The sequence below is a fragment of the Oncorhynchus keta genome, chromosome 35, assembly GCF_023373465.1.
Source record: "Oncorhynchus keta strain PuntledgeMale-10-30-2019 chromosome 35, Oket_V2, whole genome shotgun sequence".
NCBI classification, from domain to species: Eukaryota; Metazoa; Chordata; class Actinopteri; order Salmoniformes; family Salmonidae; genus Oncorhynchus; species Oncorhynchus keta.
The window spans coordinates 64,966,663-64,990,536 of NC_068455.1; the positions used below are offsets into that span (position 1 = coordinate 64,966,663).

General features: G+C 48.5%; 2 protein-coding genes across 2 annotated transcripts in view; both read left to right on the forward strand.

Annotated features, from left to right (window-relative positions):
- Positions 1 to 348: 348 nt before the first annotated feature.
- On the forward strand, positions 349 to 6,932 carry si:dkey-111f13.5 (trichohyalin). The gene is made up of 6 exons (XM_035753292.2): positions 349 to 698; positions 1,504 to 1,691; positions 2,834 to 3,079; positions 4,550 to 4,677; positions 5,911 to 5,980; positions 6,506 to 6,932. Exons 1-6 carry the CDS (start codon positions 617 to 619, stop codon positions 6,659 to 6,661), a joined length of 870 nt encoding a protein of 289 aa, XP_035609185.2. The 5' UTR covers positions 349 to 616; the 3' UTR covers positions 6,662 to 6,932.
- A 1,208-nt stretch (positions 6,933 to 8,140) lies between these two features.
- Positions 8,141 to 23,874, forward strand: part of LOC118369170 (ephrin-B2-like) — a 127,859-nt gene continuing 112,125 nt past the window's right edge. The window contains exon 1 of the mRNA XM_052497275.1: positions 8,141 to 9,404. Within this exon, the coding sequence (XP_052353235.1) occupies positions 9,244 to 9,404 (161 nt within the window). The 5' untranslated portion in view covers positions 8,141 to 9,243. The remainder of the gene's footprint in view (positions 9,405 to 23,874) is intronic.

Sequence of the window (23,874 nt, forward strand, 5' to 3'; positions counted from 1 at the left end):
TTACGGGTGAATTTGCTGTCTGTCCAAGAATTGGATTGAATAAGGTTCTGTTCACTCAACCAGTCTCATTATGGTTCCTTTTCTTCTGCCAGTATTTTGTTGAATTAATGTGTCTTATTTTATATATAATATTTTGTATTTATTTTTCTTCATAGTTATTTAACATAAGCTATTTTGGCAAAGTGAGAAGACTATGTACATTTTACATTTCTGAAAAATATCTTAGTCAAATGCCTTTCGGGCATACCCTCATTACAAATGCGCACTGTAAAACCGCGGGTATAAAGCCCCAGGTATAAATAGAGCGAAGTGCCAGGTTGAAGAGCCGCACCTTTTTGTTGTTGTGCGCGTTGCTAAGCGACCGTTTTAGAATAAGGGACGAGCGGAGCGAGAGAAGTGGGGTGCGAGACAGAAAGAGAGTGTGAAACAGAAAGGGTGAGCGGGCGTTAGTGCAGAAAGAGAGGAGTGAATCTTCAGTGTCAACAGTGGGTATTCCAGTAGCAGTCAAACAGTGAGTAGGGAGGGTATGTTCATCTATCCAGCTAAAGGTAGGGAATAAGAAGGGGGTCATCTATCCAGTCTAAGGGGTCTGTGCTCTTGTTCGTGGGGTAGGAGCATGTCTGACATGGGGCCTCTACAGAGGATGCTGAACCGGACCAGCCTCTCCACACAGAGGCTCCTCCACACACACATCCTGGGTGAGACTCAAACACAACGCTCAACTAACAACACAGTATAAAATGGGCTACTTCAGTTCCTGAATGACACGTAGTGTTCCTCTCACTTTCTTGATTTCTTTCACTTTCTCTCACTTCAAGGCAGGACATTTTCTACCTTCATGCCATGACACTTTTGTTAGTGTATTTGCTTGAGTGCAGTGAGTTTGTTATTTGCAAATGCACAGAGGCTTTGGTTGCCTGCTTCCACAATCTATAGTCAGAAACCCTTGTCGTCCAAGTGGGGAATATCAGGCAAGTAGCAACGTAAAGTGAACTGGCATTTTGACGTTGAGAAAGAAAGTTGAAAACAATTATTCAAATGGCCGCCCTCTGCTGGAGCAGCTAATCCTAGGTAGAAAGTACTCAGAGAACACACACATCACACACTTCAGTTTGACACAGGGTAATTCTACACGGAGAAAGAGGTTTACGCATATCTGGAGGCGGAATTGTAAATGTATGGTGTTTCTCTCTCATTGCTCTGCTCCTCTCTTTAAGGAACAGGTTTTCAGGGCAATGGAGGGAATAGATTTTCTGTCACTGAGGACTTGTGACTTTGATGTCATATTTAAAAGTCATTTTCCACAGATTGAGAATATCCAAGTTTGATTCAATGGCAGGGGTGGTATATATGGTCCTGGAGGGGTTGTAATGTTAACAGGCTTGGTGTGTTAATGCTGGGCTGGAACAACACCCTGCACTAACAGTGGCCCTGCAGGACTGGAGTTGTCGGACCTTGTTCTATGGGAGTACTGAGACTGCTGTTGGTTATTGGTGCTAACAGGTCTGGGAGAGTATTTTCTCCCTCCGTCCACCTCTACAAGCACCAGCCAGGACCCAGGGCCATCCTCTTTCTCCCCCCACTCCGAGCAGCCAGAGGTGGGGGCCACACAGGGGGAGTCCCCCTGGATGGCAGTATTTCTGCAGAGGGCAGAGGAGGATAAAGAGAAGTCACTGAAACAACAGGAAGAGGTGAAACGCACACTAAGACAACATGGTTGAAAAATAAATATTTCAATGGTCAAAGTCATCTTTGCAAAGCACATTTCATAGCTCCTCAATGCCATTTTTCATCTACCTAAATGTTCTCTCGTCTCTCTTTCTTCCATGTCCAATGCTTTAGATGTGATTGATGTACACATTTCCCCCTGCTTACACTGAAGGTGAGGGTAGTTGGCACTTGTTAGCTCTATATCCTGCTATACACACACTGAGAATCCAGGAAAAGATGACACACACAAGGTTTCTCTCTCATCAGCACTCCTCTGACCTCACCTCATTCAATCCAGATGTGTTGGATATCCCTGTGAAACACCCACCTTGATTAACATACCGTATACATGTAAGGTATCACTATAACCCACACATTAAACTATACATCATACACTAACTCAGACCAGGATCCCACTGCACCAGATTTGAATTTCCAATATGTTCTCATACATAAAGAATAAGTAATTCAGCACGCTTCGCTTCATCTCCCCTCCCTCCCTCCCTCCCTCCCTCCCTCCCTCCCTCCCTCCCTCCCTCCCTCCCTCCCTCCCTCCCCCTCCCTCCCTCCCTCCCTCCCTCCCCCTCCCTCCGCCTCAGTCTCTCCCCAACTCCCCTCCCTCCCCAAATTCCCCCTCCCTCTCTACCCATCTCCCCCTCCCTCTCTCTCCACTCCCTGCTCTCTCTATTCCCTCTGGCAATATATAGTTATGATAAACAGGGCCTTTTGAAGTGGCTGTGGAGTCTCCTGTATGCAGGTGAGGCCTGGCAGATAGGACCTATGGCTGAAAGTTTAGAGGCCCTAGCTGGAGTAATGGATTCTATAATTGCACTTTAGGGAAAGGTACAGCAGCCAACCCTAAGATCACACTCTTCCTCACCAGCCCTGAGGCGTACTACCACAAACCACTGAGCACAGTGCCAATTCTGACCACCTTCAGTCTCTCTTTATTTCACTCCCTCTCTCCATCCATCCCTCTTTCCATTCCTCCCTTCGTCCCTTCTTCCTTTCATCTTTCTTTCCCTCCCTCACTCCATTCCTCCTTACCTTCCTTTTGACCACCATCGCTTTATATTTCCCTCCCTTATTCTCTCTCTCCCTCTCTCCCTTATTCCCTCCCAAGTGTCTGCAGGTGTGCTTCAAAGAGGCCTTATTGGCAAGGGAGAGGCTGGAGGCCGAGCAGAGGCAGGGGGAGCGGGTAGAGCAGCAGGCCCAGTTTGCGAAGCGCTGTGTGGGGCTGCGGGAGGAGATCGAGAGGGAGATGAGGCTGGCGGTGGAGGAGACCTGCGGAAGGATGAGGGCTGAGATGCAGAGAGAGGTGGATGAGGAGAGACAGAGAGAAGTAGAGGCCATGGAGGCAAAAGTACAGGTGGGAGATATCAAAAAGTGTGTGTGTGTGTGTGTGTGTGTGGACGTGTTTAACTATTCTTGTGGGGACCAGAAGTCAACACGAGTAGTAAACAAACCAACTGGGGAAATGTCGTGTTAGTCCCCACGAGGTCAAATGCTATTTCTAGGGGGTTAGAATTAGGGTTAGAATTACATTAAGGGTTAGGAGCTAGGATTAGTTTTAGGGTTAGGAGCTAGGGTTAAGGTTAGGGTAAGTGAATGGGTTAGGGTTAGATTTAGGGGTCAGGGAAAGTATGATTTTGAATGGGATTGAATTGTGTGTCCCCACAAGCTTAGCTGTCCTGTGTGTGTGTGTGTGTGTGTGTGTGTGTGTGTGTGTGTGTGTGTGTGTGTGTGTGTGTGTGTGTGTGTGTGTGTGTGTGTGTGTGTGTGTGTGTGTGTACTACAGCTTGTAATATTTCACTCCAATTCAATTTCAATTCAAGGGGCTTTATTGTCATGGGAAACATATGTTAACATTTCCAAAACAGGTGAAGTAGATAATATACATAAGTGAAATAAGAAACAAGAAAAATGTACAGTAAACATTACACTCACAAAAGTTACAAAATAAGACATTTTATTATGTCTATTTACAGTGTTGTAATGATTAAAGTACAAAAGGGAAAATAAATAAACATAAATATGGGTTGTATTTACAATGGTGTTTGTTCTTCACTGGTTGCCCTTTTCTTGTGGCAACAGGTCACATCTTGCTGCTGTGATGGAACACTGTGGTATTTCACCCAATAGATATGGGAGTTTATCAAAATTGTGTTTGTTTTCAAATTCTTTGTTGATCTGTATAATCTGAGGGAAATATGTGTCTCTAATATGGTCATACATTTGGCAGGAGGTTAGGAAGTGCAGCTCAGTATCCACCTAATTGTGTGCACATAGGCAGACCTGGCTCTCAAGAGAAGACCGGCTATGGTGGCCTTTCTCAATAGCAAGGCTATGCTCACTGAGTCTGTACATAGTCAAAGCTTTCCTTAAGATTGGGTCAGTCACAGTGGTCAGGTATTCTGCCACTAGATACTCTCTGTTTAGGGCCAAATAGCATTCTAGTTTACTCAGTTTTATTTGTTAATTCTTTCCAATGTATCAAATAATTATCTTTTTGTTTTCTCATGATTTGGTTGGTTCTAATTGTGTTGTTGTCCTGGGCCTCTGTGGGGTCTGTTTGTGAACAGAGCCCCAGGACCAGCTTGCTTAGGGGACTCTTCTCCAGGTTCATATCTCTGTAGGAGATGGCTTTGTTATGGAAGGTTTGGGAATCGCTTCCTTTTAGGTGGTTGTAGAATTTAACAGCTTTTTTCTGGATTTTGATCATTAGTGGGTATCGGCCTCATTCTGCTCTGCATGCAATGTTTGGTGTTTTACGTTGTACACTGAGGATATTTTTTGCAGAATTCTGCATGCAGTCTCTCTCTCTCTCTCTTTTTTTCAGGAGAATGTGAAGAGGCTTGTTCGGGAAACAGAGGTGTGTGTGCGACAGCAGTGTGAAAGAGATGCACAGAAGGACCTACAGATTCTCCAGGACAGACATACTGTGGAACTCGCTCTAATGCAAAGCCGGCAAGAATGTCTACACATGCACACACACAATGTGCATGGGACTCACTGACGCTGAGCCATTCCTCCTCCTTCATCCCTATCTCTCCATCGCTCTGCTCTGCATTCCCTGTATGCATTCCTCTCCCTCCTGCATACCTGCCTACATGACTACTTCTCTGTCATTCTCCATAGTGTGTATGCCCTTGCATGCCCTCTCTTCACACATTGTGTATGTGTGCCAGTGGAGGCTGGGGAGGGGAGGACGGCTCATAATAATGGCTGGAACGGAACAAATGGAAACCTTGTGTTTGATGTTGTTGATACCTTTCCACTCATTCTCATGAGCCCGTTCTCCCCAATTTAGGTACCACCAACCTCCTGTGATGTCTATTATTGTGTGTTTCTCATGCCTTGGTAATATGAATGTGTGTGTGTATGCGTGCCGTTGTGTGTCATGCCTTGGTAATATGAATGTGTGTGTGTATGCGTGCCGTTGTGTGTCATGCCTTGGTAATATGAATGAATGTGTGTGTGTATGCGTGCCGTTGTGTGTCATGCCTTGGTAATATGAATGTGTGTGTGTATGCGTGCCGTTGTGTGTCACGCCTTGGTAATATGAATGTGTGTGTGTATGCGTGCCGCTGTGTGTCACGCCTTGGTAATATGAATGTGTGTGTGTATGCGTGCCGCTGTGTGTCACGCCTTGGTAATATGAATGTGTGTGTGTATGCGTGCCGCTGTGTGTCATGCCTTGGTAATATGAATGTGTGTGTGTATGCGTGCCGCTGTGTGTCATGCCTTGGTAATATGAATGTGTGTGTGTATGCTTGCCGTTGTGTGTCATGCCTTGGTAATATGAATGTGTGTGTGTATGCGTGCCGTTGTGTGTCATGCCTTGGTAATATGAATGTGTGTGTGTATGCGTGCCGTTGTGTGTCATGCCTTGGTAATATGAATGTGTGTGTGTATGCGTGCCGTTGTGTGTCATGCCTTGGTAATATGAATGTGTGTGTGTATGCGTGCCGTTGTGTGTCATGCCTTGGTAATATGAATGTGTGTGTGTATGCGTGCCATTGTGTGTCATGCCCTGCGGCGTTTGTCTGCGTCATGTTTTGCAATGTGTGTATGTGTGTATGTGCGTCCATGTTTTTGGCAATGTATCTCTCTCTCTCTCTCTCTGTGTGTGTGTACTCCTTCTCATGTGTTTTGGCCTTGTCTCCTTCCCTCCCTGTCTGTCTCTGTGTGTGGTGTTAGGTACAGGCAGCTGGAGCAGGGTCTGGCCAGAGTCACAGGGGAGAGGATGAGATATGAGACAGAGTTTAAGGTCAGCACACTTAATGAGGTCATCATGAATAAATGAACACCACTAAACTACCACCAACATCCACAATGGGCCACATGAGCAAGCTGCAGTCCTCTCTCTCTCACACACTTTCCCGTCTCTCCATCCATAACATGCACATGTGAACTCCAGCCGTCCTCCCCTCTCTCTCTGAGCCGGAGCAGAAGCCTTGTGTTCGGTGCCAGCTCATCCCCTGACTTTTGTTTTGTGTCAAACATTTTGTCTCTATGCCCTTTGTTTGTGACCACGTCCACTATGTTAATTTTGGGTTGTATTTGTGAATCTCAAGCCATCCATTCTCTCATTAGATCTCCCTACTTTTTTCTCAGTTTGGCCTTCTCATATAAAATATAAAACCATAGATTTGAACACCTACCATCTCCTTTTCAGCATCTCTCTCTCTCTCCCGCTATCTTTCACCCTCAACGTTCTCTCCTACTCGCTCTCTCTTTCCCCCCATCTCTTTCTACCGCTCTTTCCCTGTCCCGTTCTCTCTCTCTCTGTCAGAGGTTACAGTGTAGTTACAGACAGTTTGTGGATCTGACCGAGTCCTCCCTCCACTCTGACTACCTGCTGAAGCTCCGTCACCTGGGCAGAGAACCTGGCTATACAGACGTGGCGGTCCAGACGGATGATGTCATCAACACACAACACTTTACCTGATGATGCACAGACATCTACTTCCTACCTACAGCTACAACATTGCTGTTGCCTGTGTGCACAGATCTAGGATCCGATTCTTCTTCCCCATCCTGATCTTAACTATTATGTGGAAGAATTCAACACTGACATTAGATCAATGTTTGGGAGGAACTTCATCCAACTCCTTACCAGTTGAACTCACAGATGCCTCTCTGGTCTGTCATCATCAGGAATGTGTCCATATAGGGTATGAAGGTCACATGTATTCGGCAATAAACTGATACCATTTTAATATGTTGTCTTATCTTATCATCTTTGTTTAATCTGCACGGAGAATGTATACAAGCTTATTTCAGAACCAAGAAATCAGCATACATTTTGTTAGATCATGTTCATATCGTCATCCAGGCTGTATCACAACCGGACGGGATTGGGAGTCCCATAGGGCGGTGCACAATTGGCCCAGCAGTGTCCAGGTTTGGCCCCGGTTTAGGCCGTCATTGTAGATAAGCATTTGCTCTTAACTGACTTGCCTAGTTAAATTTAAAAAAGTACATGTAATTCCACAGTAATGTCATGGAGAAAATGACATGCAGTTACATATCTAACCACGCGGCGGCAGTGCAGGCAAGGTTTTGGTCCCTACTTGACAGTCAGATGGCATGTAGCCCCGTCTGTTCTCTTGGCGAGTAGGGCCCCACTGTAAACAATAGTGTGCGGCCACCGAGGTGCCTGTCGCCCGCAGTGCTCTGCACATCGTCAAATCAAACGGCTCTTTCAGCTGTTAGTATTGGAAGTTATTGCTTAGGCTATAATTTTTCAACAATGTCAAAGCAAAGAGAGTGAAAAATATGGGTGGGAATCTGGGGAATGACCAGGGTCAGAGGCCTTGGGACACTTGTCCGAATTAGAATCACATTCACCTAACATAATACGTTTCTGAACACATTTTCCGAATTTGGCTGTCAATGAACAGTTATTATACAATAATAATTAGAGAGAGACCTGTCATGTTCTCTCATAAAATCCCAAATAGGCTATGTCTAGAATAGGCTACCACTTTGTGAACCAGAAGAAATACACACTGGGGGCGCTCGAGACCTTTCACCAATCTTTAACAAATTGTCTCACCAAGGAGTCGCAGCATTTGTCGTGCATGATGGTCAGCGTGAGCGACTGTTTGCTAGAGTATGCGAACAGGTGAAGCAGAGAAAGGGAAATCTTTCTTTGAAAGAGGCAGAAAAGACCGAAAGGAGAGACTGAGTCCGAGTTTGCCCTGTGTGTCTCGGCTCGGGGTCCAGAGCGGCTGCCACCCCCCACAAGGAGAGGGGAAGGAGGCTGATATATACATTGAGTGAAACCGACTCGCCCCCCCCCCCAAAAAAAAACGAAAGGAGTTTTCCGCTCCTTTAGTGCGCCTGCCAGTCGGGAGATCGTTTTTTTTTCTTCATTCGAGCATACACCTCCCATTTGCCCTCCCCTTTTCCCAAACAAGCAGGCAGTCTGTCAATGCGCTCCGAGCGTTCGGCAAGTCAAACGAGTGGGAATTTGAACTAGTGAGACGGGGGAGATAGGCTATCGAATGGAAAACATTGACGGAGAAGGGAAGCTATCTATATTCCAGATGACTCGCCACGCCAGAACGGCTAGTCTATAACATAAGGATATAGCCTATGTTAAACGTCTATTTATTATTCCAAGTTTTATTTTCTTCATATTCCTCTGGTTAGTTGAAAGTTGAATAGGCTGGAGATGTTCTAGTCTTCAGTTCTCGTTCTAGTCAAGTGTTTTTATTTGTTCTGTGATAAGTTGGTTCTTGGATGTCAACATTAACCGAGGTTTATTCGCCAGTCGCATTTACAAATCATTTGGGATAGGATCTCGGATGTACTAATTGGAAGAGAACAAGGAGTGAGCGGGGACCAGACCGCGCAATGACAAATCCACCGAGCAGCAAGCATCAACGCGTCCTTATGGGGATGGAGCTTCTGTTCTAAACGGGAGAAAATCATCTTCCATTTTTAAACACAACATTAGCGCTTCTATCTCGATTTAAAAAAAATAAAGTACCCTTTCCATATTGCTGGAAAATCCGTTTAAAAAAAGAAGGAATGGGAGAGAAGCCGAACAGAATCGGCGCAGACAACAAGGGAACATTGTTTGGGAAAAACAATTATAGCTTAGACCAACACGCAACATAAATACCACTAGAAATCCTTTAACGGGATTTATTTTTGAGTAAGAAGGGGAGTTGTGCACGGGCCAGTGGACATCGCATTGAGGAGAAAAAATAGGGACTAATGACAAAATAATCAGAAAGTCATGGGATTTGCATAGTATTTCTCCTGGACACGCACAGAAAATATTCTCGATTTACGCAGGACGCAGCCTATATTGTCGTCCAGCTGTCACGGATAGAGCAACTTTTATCTGTCATAGTTCAGTGTCAATTACGCATTTTCTCTTCTATTTTCGGTTTATATCCATGCGGTTGCCCAAGGCACGATATCTCATATTCACGCATTGAGTGACTCACCTATAGCCTTCACGGCTATAGTCTTTGTTTTGAAAGTCCCCATCTCCAACCTCATAGAAAATATCACATGTATTTTGAAATGGGGGTAAATAATCGGGTTAGTGTGGTTGCAATGGCGCGTCTGAGAAGTGGGAGTAGACTGAGTTTTCTGCTGATAATCTTAATGGATTTACTGGGGACGGCGGCGAGCAACATGGAGCCTATCTACTGGAATTCATTGAACAAAAGGTAAGAGTGGAAAGTAAAGCCTTGCGGTGCAGCCTATGTGACGTTTACCTTCTAGTCTTTTGTAAACGATAATTACAGGCATATCTTTATTATGTGGACGTTTAAAGCTCTCAACGAAGTCTGGAGAAGGGTGTGCAATAACTCCAGGCCTATACAACTGTAGCTCTCTCTCTTTCTTTCTCTCTCTCTCTCTCTCTCTCTCTTTCTCTTTCTCTCTCTCTCTCTCTCTCTCCCCCCTCTCTCTCTCTCTCGTTATCTAAGGCTAAAGAAGTTATGTGCTTTTATGTGACCCAGGCTCATAAATGCCAGTTTATATTGTGTGTGTGTGTGTTGAGGGATTTTACGACGGCATTTCGAAAACGATTTTCCCTTTCGAGGCATGAAATTCGTTTCCCTCATCTAGAGCAGTGTTTCCTGAACTCCGTCCTGGTGCCCCAATAGCGTTCATGTTTTGGTTATTGCCCCAGCACTACACAGCTGATTCAAATCATCAAAGCTTGATGATGAGTTTGTTATAATCAGCTGTGTAATGGTAGGGCGAAAACCAAAAGGTGCACCCAGGGAGGGCCCCAGGACCAAGTTTGGGAAACAGTGATCAAGCCTATCTATTGCAATCAGGCACTGAAATCAAAATTCTGTGTCAATTATCTAGTTGCATTTGTTTGGTTGTTACATTGTAGTTCATGTGCATGAACTTACTTTTTGCTACTGTCATCTAGGCCTATGTCATTTCTGGGCGAGATTCAATTATATAGGCTATAGGAATATAAATAGACTTTGAATAATAAAACCATATTCATCTTAGTGGTCTAGAAATCGTGTAGCCTTGTAGGCCAAGTTGACGTTGATTAACAGTAGAGGCTGCCTGCCCTGAACACATTCAAATCATTTGCATTTTTCCCTCTGGAAAAAGGAACGTCCATTAGGTGAGAAATGTTCTTTTAAATGTCATTAGCTACTTTGCCTAACAACCGAGACCACCTTCCGTCAGTTTCCTCACACCTCCGCCAATTTCCGTGCGTCTGAATTGACACCCGGTGGCGATGGCGTGTGTGGTAGGTAGCCTACTCAAACCTCAAGAATCCATAGCTGGTCTCAGTCTGGAACGGAATGTAGGTTATGCGCGGCTATTAGGCCCAGCTACAGATGCCGAGGGCTGTTTTTAAGATGAATAGGTTTTTAATGCGCCCATGTGGTCCGTGGACTGGGCTACTCCGGGGCCTCTTTTTCCTTCAACAGATGCTACAGCGAGGAGAGATCTAATTCTGCACGGCTCTGCCGTTGTAGCTCTTGGCAGAAGCCCCTAATGAGGCGCTGCGTCCCGAATATCTCCCTATTCACTTTGTAGTCCACTACATAGGGAATAGAGTGGCATTTGAGATGCACACAGAGTCTTCGTCAGCAGTGGGCGTAGTAATCTGATGGGAACATCAGCCTTGGACAATGGAGGGTGGTTTTCACCGAAGGAGTGGAGGGGTAGCAATGGGAGTACTTTGTGAGCAGGCCTAATGCTTGAGTATGCGATTGGGTTCTAATTTAATTGACTTGTCACTTCTAAGTTCTGTTACCTTCATCTGTGAGGTAAGTAGATCCATGTCTAGAACTAATGTAAAATGTAAGTAATGGGAAACCGTGGCGACGTTCACACTCGCTACCCTTTCACACTTCCCTAAGTGCCACGGAATGGAAAGAGACAGTCACAGGAGAAATAGACCCAACGTTTTACTTCACCGCACAAAATTATTGCTCTGTAAAGTCATGTTGTTACATGTTTGAAACATGGTGATTACACAAGTTATTACACGTTGACAAGTGTTTAAGAGAAGAAGAACCCCCACTCTCCCATCACACACACTATATTTCCTGTATACTGTCAAAATGACCACGTACTGCCATGTAAAGCCGGGATAAAACAATACATTCACATGAAGTGGTCCACATTTGGGCTTTGTAGCAAATGTACTGGTGACTGTGATGAGGAGTTATCCTGAAGACCATCCCTCATTATGCTGCTTTGATGTTTAGGGTGTTCACCTCTACATTATCCAACTCCCCCGCTGCCCTCCTCCATCTCTACACGTCTCAATCTCTTCTTCAAGTTACATTGGCCTGTCTTTTTCATGGACTCGTTGCCTCACTCTCTCTCTCATTCTCTACCTCTTTCTTTCTCTCCCAGTCTCTTGTCTATTTCCATCCTCTTGTCCATTCCTCTCTCACCGCTCTCCCTCTTACCTTCTGTCTCTCTCTCCTGTCACACTTTTTCAAGCCTCTCTCTCTTCCTGTCATTCTCTGTCTCGCTCTCTCACTCCTCTCGGAGCGCAGTGACTAGACGTGGCAAATTAAAAACGTGTCACATTCAGGCACTAATTATACAGCTGCACAGCAGGGGACACTCGGTGACTAAAGGTAGGTCAGAGAAGGGAGCTGGGGAAGGAGGGAGGGAGAGAGGGAGGGGTGCTGGATGGATGTATTGGAAAAGGTGGAATGGTTGCAACATAGGGAAAGGTAGGTGAAAGAAGAGAGTGAAGGAAGGGGACGAGGGGTTGGATGGATGGAACATAGGGAAAGGTAGGTGAAAGAAGAGAGTGAAGGAAGGGGACGAGGGGTTGGATGGATGGAACATAGAGAAAGGTAGGTGGAAGAAGAGAGTGAAGGAAGGGGACGAGGGGTTGGATGGATGGAACATAGAGAAAGGTAGGTGAAGGAAGGGGACGAGGGGTTGGATGGATGGAACATAGGGAAAGGTAGGTGAAAGAAGAGAGGGAAGGAAGGGGACGAGGGGTTGGATGGATGGAACATAGGGAAAGGTAGGTGAAAGAAGAGAGTGAAGGAAGGGGACGAGGGGTTGGATGGATGGAACATAGGGAAAGGTAGGTGAAGGAAGGGGACGAGGGGTTGGATGGATGGAACATAGGGAAAGGTAGGTAGGTGAAGGGGGGACGAGGGGTTGGATGGATGGAACATAGGGAAAGGTAGGTGAAAGAAGGGGACGAGGGGTTGGATGGATGGAACATAGGAAAGGTAGGTGAAAGAAGGGGACGAGGGGTTGGATGGATGGAACATAGGGAAAGGTAGGTGAAAGAAGAGAGTGAAGGAAGGGGACGAGGGGTTGGATGGATGGAACATAGAGAAAGGTAGGTGAAAGAAGAGAGTGAAGGAAGGGGACGAGGGGTTGGATGGATGGAACATAGGGAAAGGTAGGTGAAGGAAGGGGACGAGGGGTTGGATGGATGGAACATAGGGAAAGGTAGGTGAAGGAAGGGGACGAGGGGTTGGATGGATGGAACATAGGGAAAGGTAGGTGAAGGAAGGGGACGAGGGGTTGGATGGATGGAACATAGGGAAAGGTAGGTGAAAGAAGAGAGTGAAGGAAGGGGACGAGGGGTTGGATGGATGGAACATAGGGAAAGGTAGGTGAAGGAAGGGGACGAGGGGTTGGATGGATGGAACATAGGGAAAGGTAGGTGAAGGAAGGGGACGAGGGGTTGGATGGATGGAACATAGGGAAAGGTAGGTGAAGGAAGGGGACGAGGGGTTGGATGGATGGAACATAGGGAAAGGTAGGTGAAAGAAGAGAGTGAAGGAAGGGGACGAGGGGTTGGATGGATGGAACATAGGGAAAGGTAGGTGAAGGAAGGGGACGAGGGGTTGGATGGATGGAATATAGGGAAAGGTAGGTGAAGGAAGGGGACGAGGGGTTGGATGGATGGAACATAGGGAAAGGTAGGTGAAAGAAGAGAGTGAAGGAAGGGGACGAGGGGTTGGATGGATGGAACATAGGGAAAGGTAGGTGAAAGAAGAAGGGGAAGGGACGAGGGGTTGGATGGATGGAACATAGGGAAAGGTAGGTGAAGGAAGGGGACGAGGGGTTGGATGGATGGAATATAGGGAAAGGTAGGTGAAGGAAGGGGACGAGGGGTTGGATGGATGGAACATAGGGAAAGGTAGGTGAAGGAAGGGGACGAGGGGTTGGATGGATGGAACATAGGGAAAGGTAGGTGAAGGAAGGGGACGAGGGGTTGGATGGATGGAACATAGGGAAAGGTAGGTGAAAGAAGAGAGTGAAGGAAGGGGACGAGGGGTTGGATGGATGGAACATAGGGAAAGGTAGGTGAAGGAAGGGGACGAGGGGTTGGATGGATGGAACATAGGGAAAGGTAGGTGAAGGAAGGGGACGAGGGGTTGGATGGATGGAACATAGGGAAAGATAGGTGAAGGAAGGGGACGAGGGGTTGGATGGATGGAACATAGGGAAAGGTAGGTGGAAGAAGAGAGTGAAGGAAGGGGACGAGGGGTTGGATGGATGGAACATAGGGAAAGGTAGGTGAAGGAAGGGGACGAGGGGTTGGATGGATGGAACATAGGGAAAGGTAGGTGAAAGAAGAGAGTGAAGGAAGGGGACGAGGGGTTGGATGGATGGAACATAGGGAAAGGTAGGTGAAAGAAGAGAGTGAAGGAAGGGGACGAGGGGTTGGATGGATGGAACATAGGGAAAGGTAGGTGAAGGAAGGGGACGAGGGGTTGGATGGATGGAACATAGGGAAAGGTAGGTGAAAGAAGAGAGTGAAGGAAGGGGACGAGGGGTTGGATGGATGGAACATAGGGAAAGGTAGGTGAAGGAAGGGGATGAGGGGTTGGATGGATGGAACATAGGGAAAGGTAGGTGAAGGAAGGGGATGAGGGGTTGGATGGATGGAACATAGGGAAAGGTAGGTGAAAGAAGAGAGTGAAGGAAGGGGACGAGGGGTTGGATGGATGGAACATAGGGAAAGGTAGGTGAAAGAAGAGAGTGAAGGAAGGGGACGAGGGGTTGGATGGATGGAACATAGGGAAAGGTAGGTGAAAGAAGAGAGTGAAGGAAGGGGACGAGGGGTTGGATGGATGGAACATAGGGAAAGGTAGGTGAAAGAAGAGAGTGAAGGAAGGGGACGAGGGGTTGGATGGATGGAACATAGGGAAAGGTAGGTGAAGGAAGGGGACGAGGGGTTGGATGGATGGAACATAGGGAAAGGTAGGTGAAGGAAGGGGACGAGGGGTTGGATGGATGGAACATAGGGAAAGGTAGGTGAAAGAAGAGAGTGAAGGAAGGGGACGAGGGGTTGGATGGATGGAACATAGGGAAAGGTAGGTGAAGGAAGGGGACGAGGGGTTGGATGGATGGAACATAGGGAAAGGTAGGTGAAAGAAGAGAGTGAAGGAAGGGGACGAGGGGTTGGATGGATGGAACATAGGGAAAGGTAGGTGAAAGAAGAGAGTGAAGGAAGGGGACGAGGGGTTGGATGGATGGAAAATAGGGAAAAGTAGGTGAAGGAAGGGGACGAGGGGTTGGATGGATGGAACATAGGGAAAGGTAGGTGAAGGAAGGGGATGAGGGGTTGGATGGATGGAACATAGGGAAAGGTAGGTGAAAGAAGAGAGTGAAGGAAGGGGACGAGGGGTTGGATGGATGGAACATAGGGAAAGGTAGGTGAAGGAAGGGGACGAGGGGTTGGATGGATGGAACATAGGGAAAGGTAGGTGAAGGAAGGGGATGAGGGGTTGGATGGATGGAACATAGGGAAAGGTAGGTGAAAGAAGAGAGTGAAGGAAGGGGACGAGGGGTTGGATGGATGGAACATAGGGAAAGGTAGGTGAAGGAAGGGGACGAGGGGTTGGATGGATGGAACATAGGGAAAGGTAGGTGGAAGAAGAGAGTGAAGGAAGGGGACGAGGGGTTGGATGGATGGAACATAGGGAAAGGTAGGTGAAGGAAGGGGACGAGGGGTTGGATGGATGGAACATAGGGAAAGGTAGGTGAAGGAAGGGGACGAGGGGTTGGATGGATGGAACATAGGGAAAGGTAGGTGAACGAAGGGGACAAGGGGTTGGATGGATGGAACATAGGGAAAGGTAGGTGAAAGAAGAGAGTGAAGGAAGGGGACGAGGGGTTGGATGGATGGAACATAGGGAAAGGTAGGTGGAAGAAGAGAGTGAAGGAAGGGGACGAGGGGTTGGATGGATGGAACATAGGGAAAGGTAGGTGAAAGAAGAGAGTGAAGGAAGGGGACGAGGGGTTGGATGGATGGAACATAGGGAAAGGTAGGTGAAGGAAGGGGACGAGGGGTTGGATGGATGGAACATAGGGAAAGGTAGGTGAAAGAAGAGAGTGAAGGAAGGGGACGAGGGGTTGGATGGATGGAACATAGGGAAAGGTAGGTGAAAGAAGGGGACGAGGGGTTGGATGGATGGAACATAGGGAAAGGTAGGTGAAGGAAGGGGACGAGGGGTTGGATGGATGGAACATAGGGAAAGGTAGGTGAAGGAAGGGACGAGGGGTTGGAGGATGAACATAGGAAGGGGTGAAGGAAGGGGACGAGGGGTTGGATGGATGGAACATAGGGAAAGGTAGGTGAAAGAAGAGAGTGAAGGAAGGGGACGAGGGGTTGGATGGATGGAACATAGGGAAAGGTAGGTGAAGGAAGGGGACGAGGGGTTGGATGGATGGAACATAGGGAAAGGTAGGTGAAAGAAGAGAGTGAAGGAAGGGGACGAGGGGTTGGATGGATGGAACATAGGGAAAGGTAGGTGAAAGAAGAGAGGAAGGAAGGGACGAGGGGATGGATGGAACATAGGGAAAGGTAGGTGAAAGAAGAACAGGGGTTGGATGGATGGAACATAGGGAAAGGTAGGTGAAGGAAGGGGACGAGGGGTTGGATGGATGGAACATAGGGAAAGGTAGGTGAAGGAAGGGGACGAGGGGTTGGATGGATGGAACATAGGGAAAGGTAGGTGAAAGAAGAGAGTGAAGGAAGGGGACGAGGGTTGGATGGATGGAACATAGGGAAAGGTAGGTGAAAGAAGAGAGTGAAGGAAGGGGACGAGGGGTTGGATGGATGGAACATAGGGAAAGGTAGGTGAAGGAAGGGGACGAGGGGTTGGATGGATGGAACATAGGGAAAGGTAGGTGAAGGAAGGGGACGAGGGGTTGGATGGATGGAACATAGGGAAAGGTAGGTGAAGGAAGGGGACGAGGGGTTGGATGGATGGAACATAGGGAAAGGTAGGTGGAAGAAGAGAGTGAAGGAAGGGGACGAGGGGTTGGATGGATGGAACATAGGGAAAGGTAGGTGAAAGAAGAGAGTGAAGGAAGGGGACGAGGGGTTGGATGGATGGAACATAGGGAAAGGTAGGTGAAAGAAGAGAGTGAAGGAAGGGGACGAGGGGTTGGATGGATGGAACATAGGGAAAGGTAGGTGAAAGAAGAGAGTGAAGGAAGGGGACGAGGGGTTGGATGGATGGAACATAGGGAAAGGTAGGTGAAAGAAGAGAGTGAAGGAAGGGGGACGAGGGGTTGGATGGATGGAACATAGGGAAAGGTAGGTGAAGGAAGGGGACGAGGGGTTGGATGGATGGAACATAGGGAAAGGTAGGTGAAAGAAGAGAGTTGGATGGATGGAACATAGGGAAAGGTAGGTGAAGGAAGGGGACGAGGGGTTGGATGGATGGAACATAGGGAAAGGTAGGTGAAGGAAGGGGACGAGGGGTTGGATGGATGGAACATAGGGAAAGGTAGGTGAAAGAAGAGAGTGAAGGAAGGGGACGAGGGGTTGGATGGATGGAACATAGGGAAAGGTAGGTGAAAGAAGAGAGTGAAGGAAGGGGACGAGGGGTTGGATGGATGGAACATAGGGAAAGGTAGGTGAAGGAAGGGGACGAGGGGTTGGATGGATGGAATATAGGGAAAGGTAGGTGAAGGAAGGGGACGAGGGATGGATGGAACATAGGGAAAGGTAGGTGAAGGAAGGGGACGAGGGGTTGGATGGATGGAACATAGGGAAAGGTAGGTGAAGGAAGGGACGAGGGGTTGGATGGATGGAACATAGGGAAAGGTAGGTGAAAGAAGAGAGGAAGGAAGGGGACGAGGGGTTGGATGGATGGAACATAGGGAAAGGTAGGTGAAGGAAGGGGACGAGGGGTTGGATGGATGGAACATAGGGAAAGGTAGGTGAAGGAAGGGGACGAGGGGTTGGATGGATGGAACATAGGGAAAGATAGGTGAAGGAAGGGGACGAGGGTTGGATGGATGGAACATAGGGAAAGGTAGGTGGAAGAAGAGAGTGAAGGAAGGGGACGAGGGGTTGGATGGATGGAACATAGGAAAGGTAGGTGAAGGAAGGGGACGAGGGGTTGGATGGATGGAACATAGGAAAGGTAGGTGAAAGAAGAGAGTGAAGGAAGGGGACGAGGGGTTGGATGGATGGAACATAGGGAAAGGTAGGTGAAAGAAGAGAGTGAAGGAAGGGGACGAGGGGTTGGATGGATGGAACATAGGGAAAGGTAGGTGAAGGAAGGGACGAGGGTTGGATGGATGGAACATAGGGAAAGGTAGGTGAAAGAAGAGAGTGAAGGAAGGGGACGAGGGGTTGGATGGATGGAACATAGGAAAGGTAGGTGAAGGAAGGGATGAGGGGTTGGATGGATGGAACATAGGGAAAGGTAGGTGAAGGAAGGGGATGAGGGGTTGGATGGATGGAACATAGGAAAGGTAGGTGAAAGAAGAGAGTGAAGGAAGGGGACGAGGGGTTGGATGGATGGAACATAGGGAAAGGTAGGTGAAAGAAGAGAGTGAAGGAAGGGACGAGGGGTTGGATGGATGGAACATAGGGAAAGGTAGGTGAAAGAAGAGAGTGAAGGAAGGGGACGAGGGGTTGATGGATGGAACATAGGGGTAGGTGAAAGAAGAGAGTGAAGGAAGGGGACGAGGGGTTGGATGGATGGAACATAGGGAAAGGTAGGTGAAGGAAGGGGACGAGGGGTTGGATGGATGGAACATAGGGAAAGGTAGGTGAAGGAAGGGACGAGGGGTTGGATGGATGGAACATAGGGAAAGGTAGGTGAAAGAAGAGAGAAGGGGAGAGGGTTGGATGGATGGAACATAGGGAAAGGTAGGTGAAGGAAAGGGACGAGGGGTTGGATGGATGGAACATAGGGAAAGGTAGGTGAAAGAAGAGAGTGAAGGAAGGGGACGAGGGGTTGGATGGATGGAACATAGGGAAAGGTAGGTGAAAGAAGAGAGTGAAGGAAGGGGACGAGGGGTTGGATGGATGGAACATAGGAAAGGTAGGTGAAGGAAGGGGACGAGGGGTTGGATGGATGGAACATAGGGAAAGGTAGGTGAAGGAAGGGGATGAGGGTTGGATGGATGGAACATAGGAAAGGTAGGTGAAAGAAGAGAGTGAAGGAAGGGACGAGGGTTGGATGGATGGAACATAGGGAAAGGTAGGTGAAGGAAGGGGATGGATGGAACATAGGGAAAGGGGTTGGGGGTTGGATGGATGGAACATAGGGAAAGGTAGGTGAAAGAAGAGAGTGAAGGAAGGGGACGAGGGTTGGATGGATGGAACATAGGAAAAGGTAGGTGAAGGAAGGGGACGAGGGGTTGGATGGATGGAACATAGGGAAAGGTAGGTGAAAGAAGAGAGTGAAGGAAGGGGACGAGGGTTGGATGGATGGAACATATAGGTGAAGGAAGGGGACGAGGGGTTGGATGGATGGAACATAGGGAAAGGTAGGTGAAGGAAGGGACGAGGGGTTGGATGGATGGAACATAGGGAAAGGTAGGTGAACGAAGGGGACGTTGGATGGATGGAACATAGGGAAAGGTAAAAGAAGAGAGGAAGGAAGGGGACGAGGGTTGGATGGATGGAACATAGGGAAAGAGGTGGAAGAAGAGAGTGAAGGAAGGGGACGAGGGGTTGGATGGATGGAACATAGGGAAAGGTAGGTGAAAGAAGAGAAAGGAAGGGGACGAGGGGTTGGATGGATGGAACATAGGGAAAGGTAGGTGAAGGAAGGGGACGAGGGGTTGGATGGATGGAACATAGGGAAAGGTAGGTGAAAGAAGAGAGAAGGAAGGGGACGAGGGGTTGGATGGATGGAACATAGGGAAAGGTAGGTGAAGGAAGGGGACGAGGGGTTGGATGGATGGAACATAGGGAAAGGTAGGTGAAAGAAGAGAGTGAAGGAAGGGGTTGGATGGATGGAACATAGGGAAAGGTAGGTGAAAGGTGAAAGGATGGAACATAGGGAAAGGTAGGTGAAGGAAGGGGACGAGGGGTTGGATGGATGGAACATAGGGAAAGGTAGGTGAAGGAAGGGGACGAGGGGTTGGATGGATGGAACATAGGGAAAGGTAGGTGAAGGAAGGGGACGGGGGTTGGATGGATGGAACATAGGGAAAGGTAGGTGAAAGAAGAGAGTGAAGGAAGGGGACGAGGGTTGGATGGATGGAACATAGGGAAAGGTAGGTGAAGGAAGGGGACGAGGGTTGGATGGATGGAACATAGGGAAAGGTAGGTGAAAGAAGAGAGTGAAGGAAGGGGACGAGGGGTTGGATGGATGGAACATAGGGAAAGGTAGGTGAAAGAAGAGAGTGAAGGAAGGGGACGAGGGGTTGGATGGATGGAACATAGGAAAGGTAGGTGAAAGAAGAGAGTGAAGGAAGGGGACGAGGGGTTGGATGGATGGAACATAGGGAAAGGTAGGTGAAAGAAGAGAGTGAAGGAAGGGGAACGAAAGGGGTTGGATGGATGGAACATAGGGAAAGGTAGGTGAAAGAAGAGTGAAGGAAGGGGACGAGGGGTTGGATGGATGGAACATAGGGAAAGGTAGGTGAAGGAAGGGACGAGGGTTGGATGGATGGAACATAGGGAAAGGTAGGTGAAAGAAGAGAGTGAAGGAAGGGGACGAGGGGTTGGATGGATGGAACATAGGGAAAGGTAGGTGAAGGAAGGGGACGAGGGGTTGGATGGATGGAACATAGGGAAAGGTAGGTGAAGGAAGGGGACGAGGGTTGGATGGATGGAACATAGGGAAAGGTAGGTGAAGGAAGGGGACGAGGGGTTGGATGGATGGAACATAGGGAAAGGTAGGTGGAAGAAGAGAGTGAAGGAAGGGGACGAGGGGTTGGATGGATGGAACATAGGGAAAGGTAGGTGAAAGAAGAGAGTGAAGGAAGGGGACGAGGGGTTGGATGGATGGAACATAGGGAAAGGTAGGTGAAAGAAGAGAGTGAAGGAAGGGGACGAGGGTTGGATGGATGGAACATAGGGAAAGGTAGGTGAAAGAAGAGAGTGAAGGAAGGGACGAGGGGTTGGATGGATGGAACATAGGGAAAGGTAGGTGAAAGAAGAGAGTGAAGGAAGGGGACGAGGGGTTGGATGGATGGAACTTAGGGAAAGGTAGGTGAAGGAAGGGGACGAGGGGTTGGATGGATGGAACATAGGGAAAGGTAGGTGAAGGAAGGGGACGAGGGGTTGGATGGATGGAACATAGGGAAAGGTAGGTGAAAGAAGAGAGTGAAGGAAGGGGACGAGGGGTTGGATGGATGGAACATAGGGAAAGGTAGGTGAAAGAAGGGGACGAGGGGTTGGATGGATGGAACATAGGAAAGGTAGGTGAAAGAAGAGAGTGAAGGAAGGGGACGAGGGGTTGGATGGATGGAACATAGGGAAAGGTAGGTGAAGGAAGGGGACGAGGGTTGGATGGATGGAACATAGGGAAAGGTAGGTGAAGGAAGTGAAGGAAGGGGACGAGGGTTGGATGGATGGAACATAGGGAAAGGTAGGTGGAAGAAGAGAGTGAAGGAAGGGGACGAGGGGTTGGATGGATGGAACATAGGGAAAGGTAGGTGGAAGAAGAAGTGAAGGAAGGGGACGAGGGGTTGGATGGATGGAACATAGGGAAAGGTAGGTGGAAGAAGAGAGTGAAGGAAGGGACGAGGGTTGGATGGATGGAACATAGGGAAAGGTAGGTGGAAGAAGGGGACGAGGGGTTGGATGGATGGAACATAGGGAAAGGTAGGTGAAGGAAGGGGACGAGGGGTTGGATGGATGGAACATAGGGAAAGGTAGGTGAAAGAAGGGGACGAGGGGTTGGATGGATGGAACATAGGGAAAGGTAGGTGGAAGAAGAGAGTGAAGGAAGGGGACGAGGGGTTGGATGGATGGAACATAGGGAAAGGTAGGTGAAGGAAGAGAGTGAAGGAAGGGGACGAGGGGTTGGATGGATGGAACATAGGGAAAGGTAGGTGAAGGAAGGGGACGAGGGGTTGGATGGATGGAACATAGGGAAAGGTAGGTGGAAGAAGAGAGTGAAGGAAGGGGACGAGGGGTTGGATGGATGGAACATAGGGAAAGGTAGGTGAAAGAAGAGAGTGAAGGAAGGGGACGAGGGGTTGGATGGATGGAACATAGGGAAAGGTAGGTGAAAGAAGAGAGTGAAGGAAGGGGACGAGGGGTTGGATGGATGGAACATAGGGAAAGGTAGGTGGAAGAAGAGAGTGAAGGAAGGGGACGAGGGGTTGGATGGATGGAACATAGGGAAAGGTAGGTGGAAGAAGAGAGTGAAGGAAGGGGACGAGGGGTTGGATGGATGGAACATAGGGAAAGGTAGGTGAAAGAAGGGGACGAGGGGTTGGATGGATGGAACATAGGGAAAGGTAGGTGGAAGAAGAGAGTGAAGGAAGGGGACGAGGGTTGGATGGATGGAACATAGGGAAAGGTAGGTGAAGGAAGGGGACGAGGGGTTGGATGGATGGAACATAGGGAAAGGTAGGTGAAGGAAGGGGACGAGGGTTGGATGGATGGAACATAGGGAAAGGTAGGTGGAAGAAGAGAGTGAAGGAAGGGGACGAGGGGTTGGATGGATGGAACATAGGAAAGGTAGGTGAAGGAAGGGGACGAGGGGTTGGATGGATGGAACATAGGGAAAGGTAGGTGAAAGAAGAGAGTGAAGGAAGGGGACGAGGGGTTGGATGGATGGAACATAGGGAAAGGTAGGTGAAAGAAGAGAGTGAAGGAAGGGGACGAGGGGTTGGATGGATGGAACATAGGGAAAGGTAGGTGAAGGAAGGGGACGAGGGGTTGGATGGATGGAACATAGGGAAAGGTAGGTGAAAGAAGAGAGTGAAGGAAGGGGACGAGGGGTTGGATGGATGGAACATAGGGAAAGGTAGGTGAAAGAAGAGAGTGAAGGAAGGGGACGAGGGGTTGGATGGATGGAACATAGGGAAAGGTAGGTGAAGGAAGGGGACGAGGGGTTGGATGGATGGAACATAGGGAAAGGTAGGTGAAGGAAGGGGAGGAGGGGTTGGATGGATGGAACATAGGGAAAGGTAGGTGAAGGAAGGGGATGAGGGGTTGGATGGATGGAACATAGGGAAAGGTAGGTGAAGGAAGGGGACGAGGGGTTGGATGGATGGAACATAGGGAAAGGTAGGTGAAAGAAGAGAGTGAAGGAAGGGGACGAGGGGTTGGATGGATGGAACATAGGGAAAGGTAGGTGAAAGAAGAGAGTGAAGGAAGGGGACGAGGGGTTGGATGGATGGAACATAGGGAAAGGTAGGTGAAGGAAGGGGATGAGGGGTTGGATGGATGGAACATAGGGAAAGGTAGGTGAAGGAAGGGGACGAGGGGTTGGATGGATGGAACATAGGGAAAGGTAGGTGAAGGAAGGGGACGAGGGGTTGGATGGATGGAACATAGGGAAAGGTAGGTGAAGGAAGGGTACGAGGGGTTGGATGGATGGAACATAGGGAAAGGTAGGTGAAGGAAGGGGACGAGGGGTTGGATGGATGGAACATAGGGAAAGGTAGGTGAAGGAAGGGGACGAGGGGTTGGATGGATGGAACATAGGGAAAGATAGGTGAAGGAAGGGGACGAGGGGTTGGATGGATGGAACATAGGGAAAGGCTAGAGACAGAAAAAAGGTTGAGTGAATGAGAAGTGGAGGGAAGAACATAGAGGAGGGTGGAGTCAAGAGGATTAAAATTGGAATGACTCAAAAATGTACGTGAATCGATATGCGTTAAGACACAATTGCCATTACACGTTATACCTTAAGGAACAGGAATTGAACCAGAACGATCACCTTGGGAGAATCTCCCCCAGACATACATTATCCTTATCCCAGACACACTTAACACACACACACACACACACACACACACACACACACACACACACACACACACACACACACACACACACACACACACACACACACACACACACACACACACACACACACACACACACACACACACACACACACACACACACACACACACACACACACACACACACTCACACACACACACACCTTTATTCCTATCTCAGCATCTCCCATTATCAACTACACGCTGGGCTAATGAAAGATCGAATCTGTTATTACTCTCCGTGAGTTAGGAGTGGGACTGGAAGGGAAGCTGGTCGCTAATGCTGTACACGCACGCACGCACGCACGCACGCACGCACACACACACACACACACACACACACACACACACACACACACACACACACTGTCAGCCTAAATCAGTCTGCTCTCTCCCTGTCTCTCTCTCCGTGTCTCTCTCTCCCTGTCTCTCTCTCCCTGTCTCTCTCTCCCTGTCTCTCTCCCTGTCTCTCTCTCCCTGTCTCTCTCTCCCTGT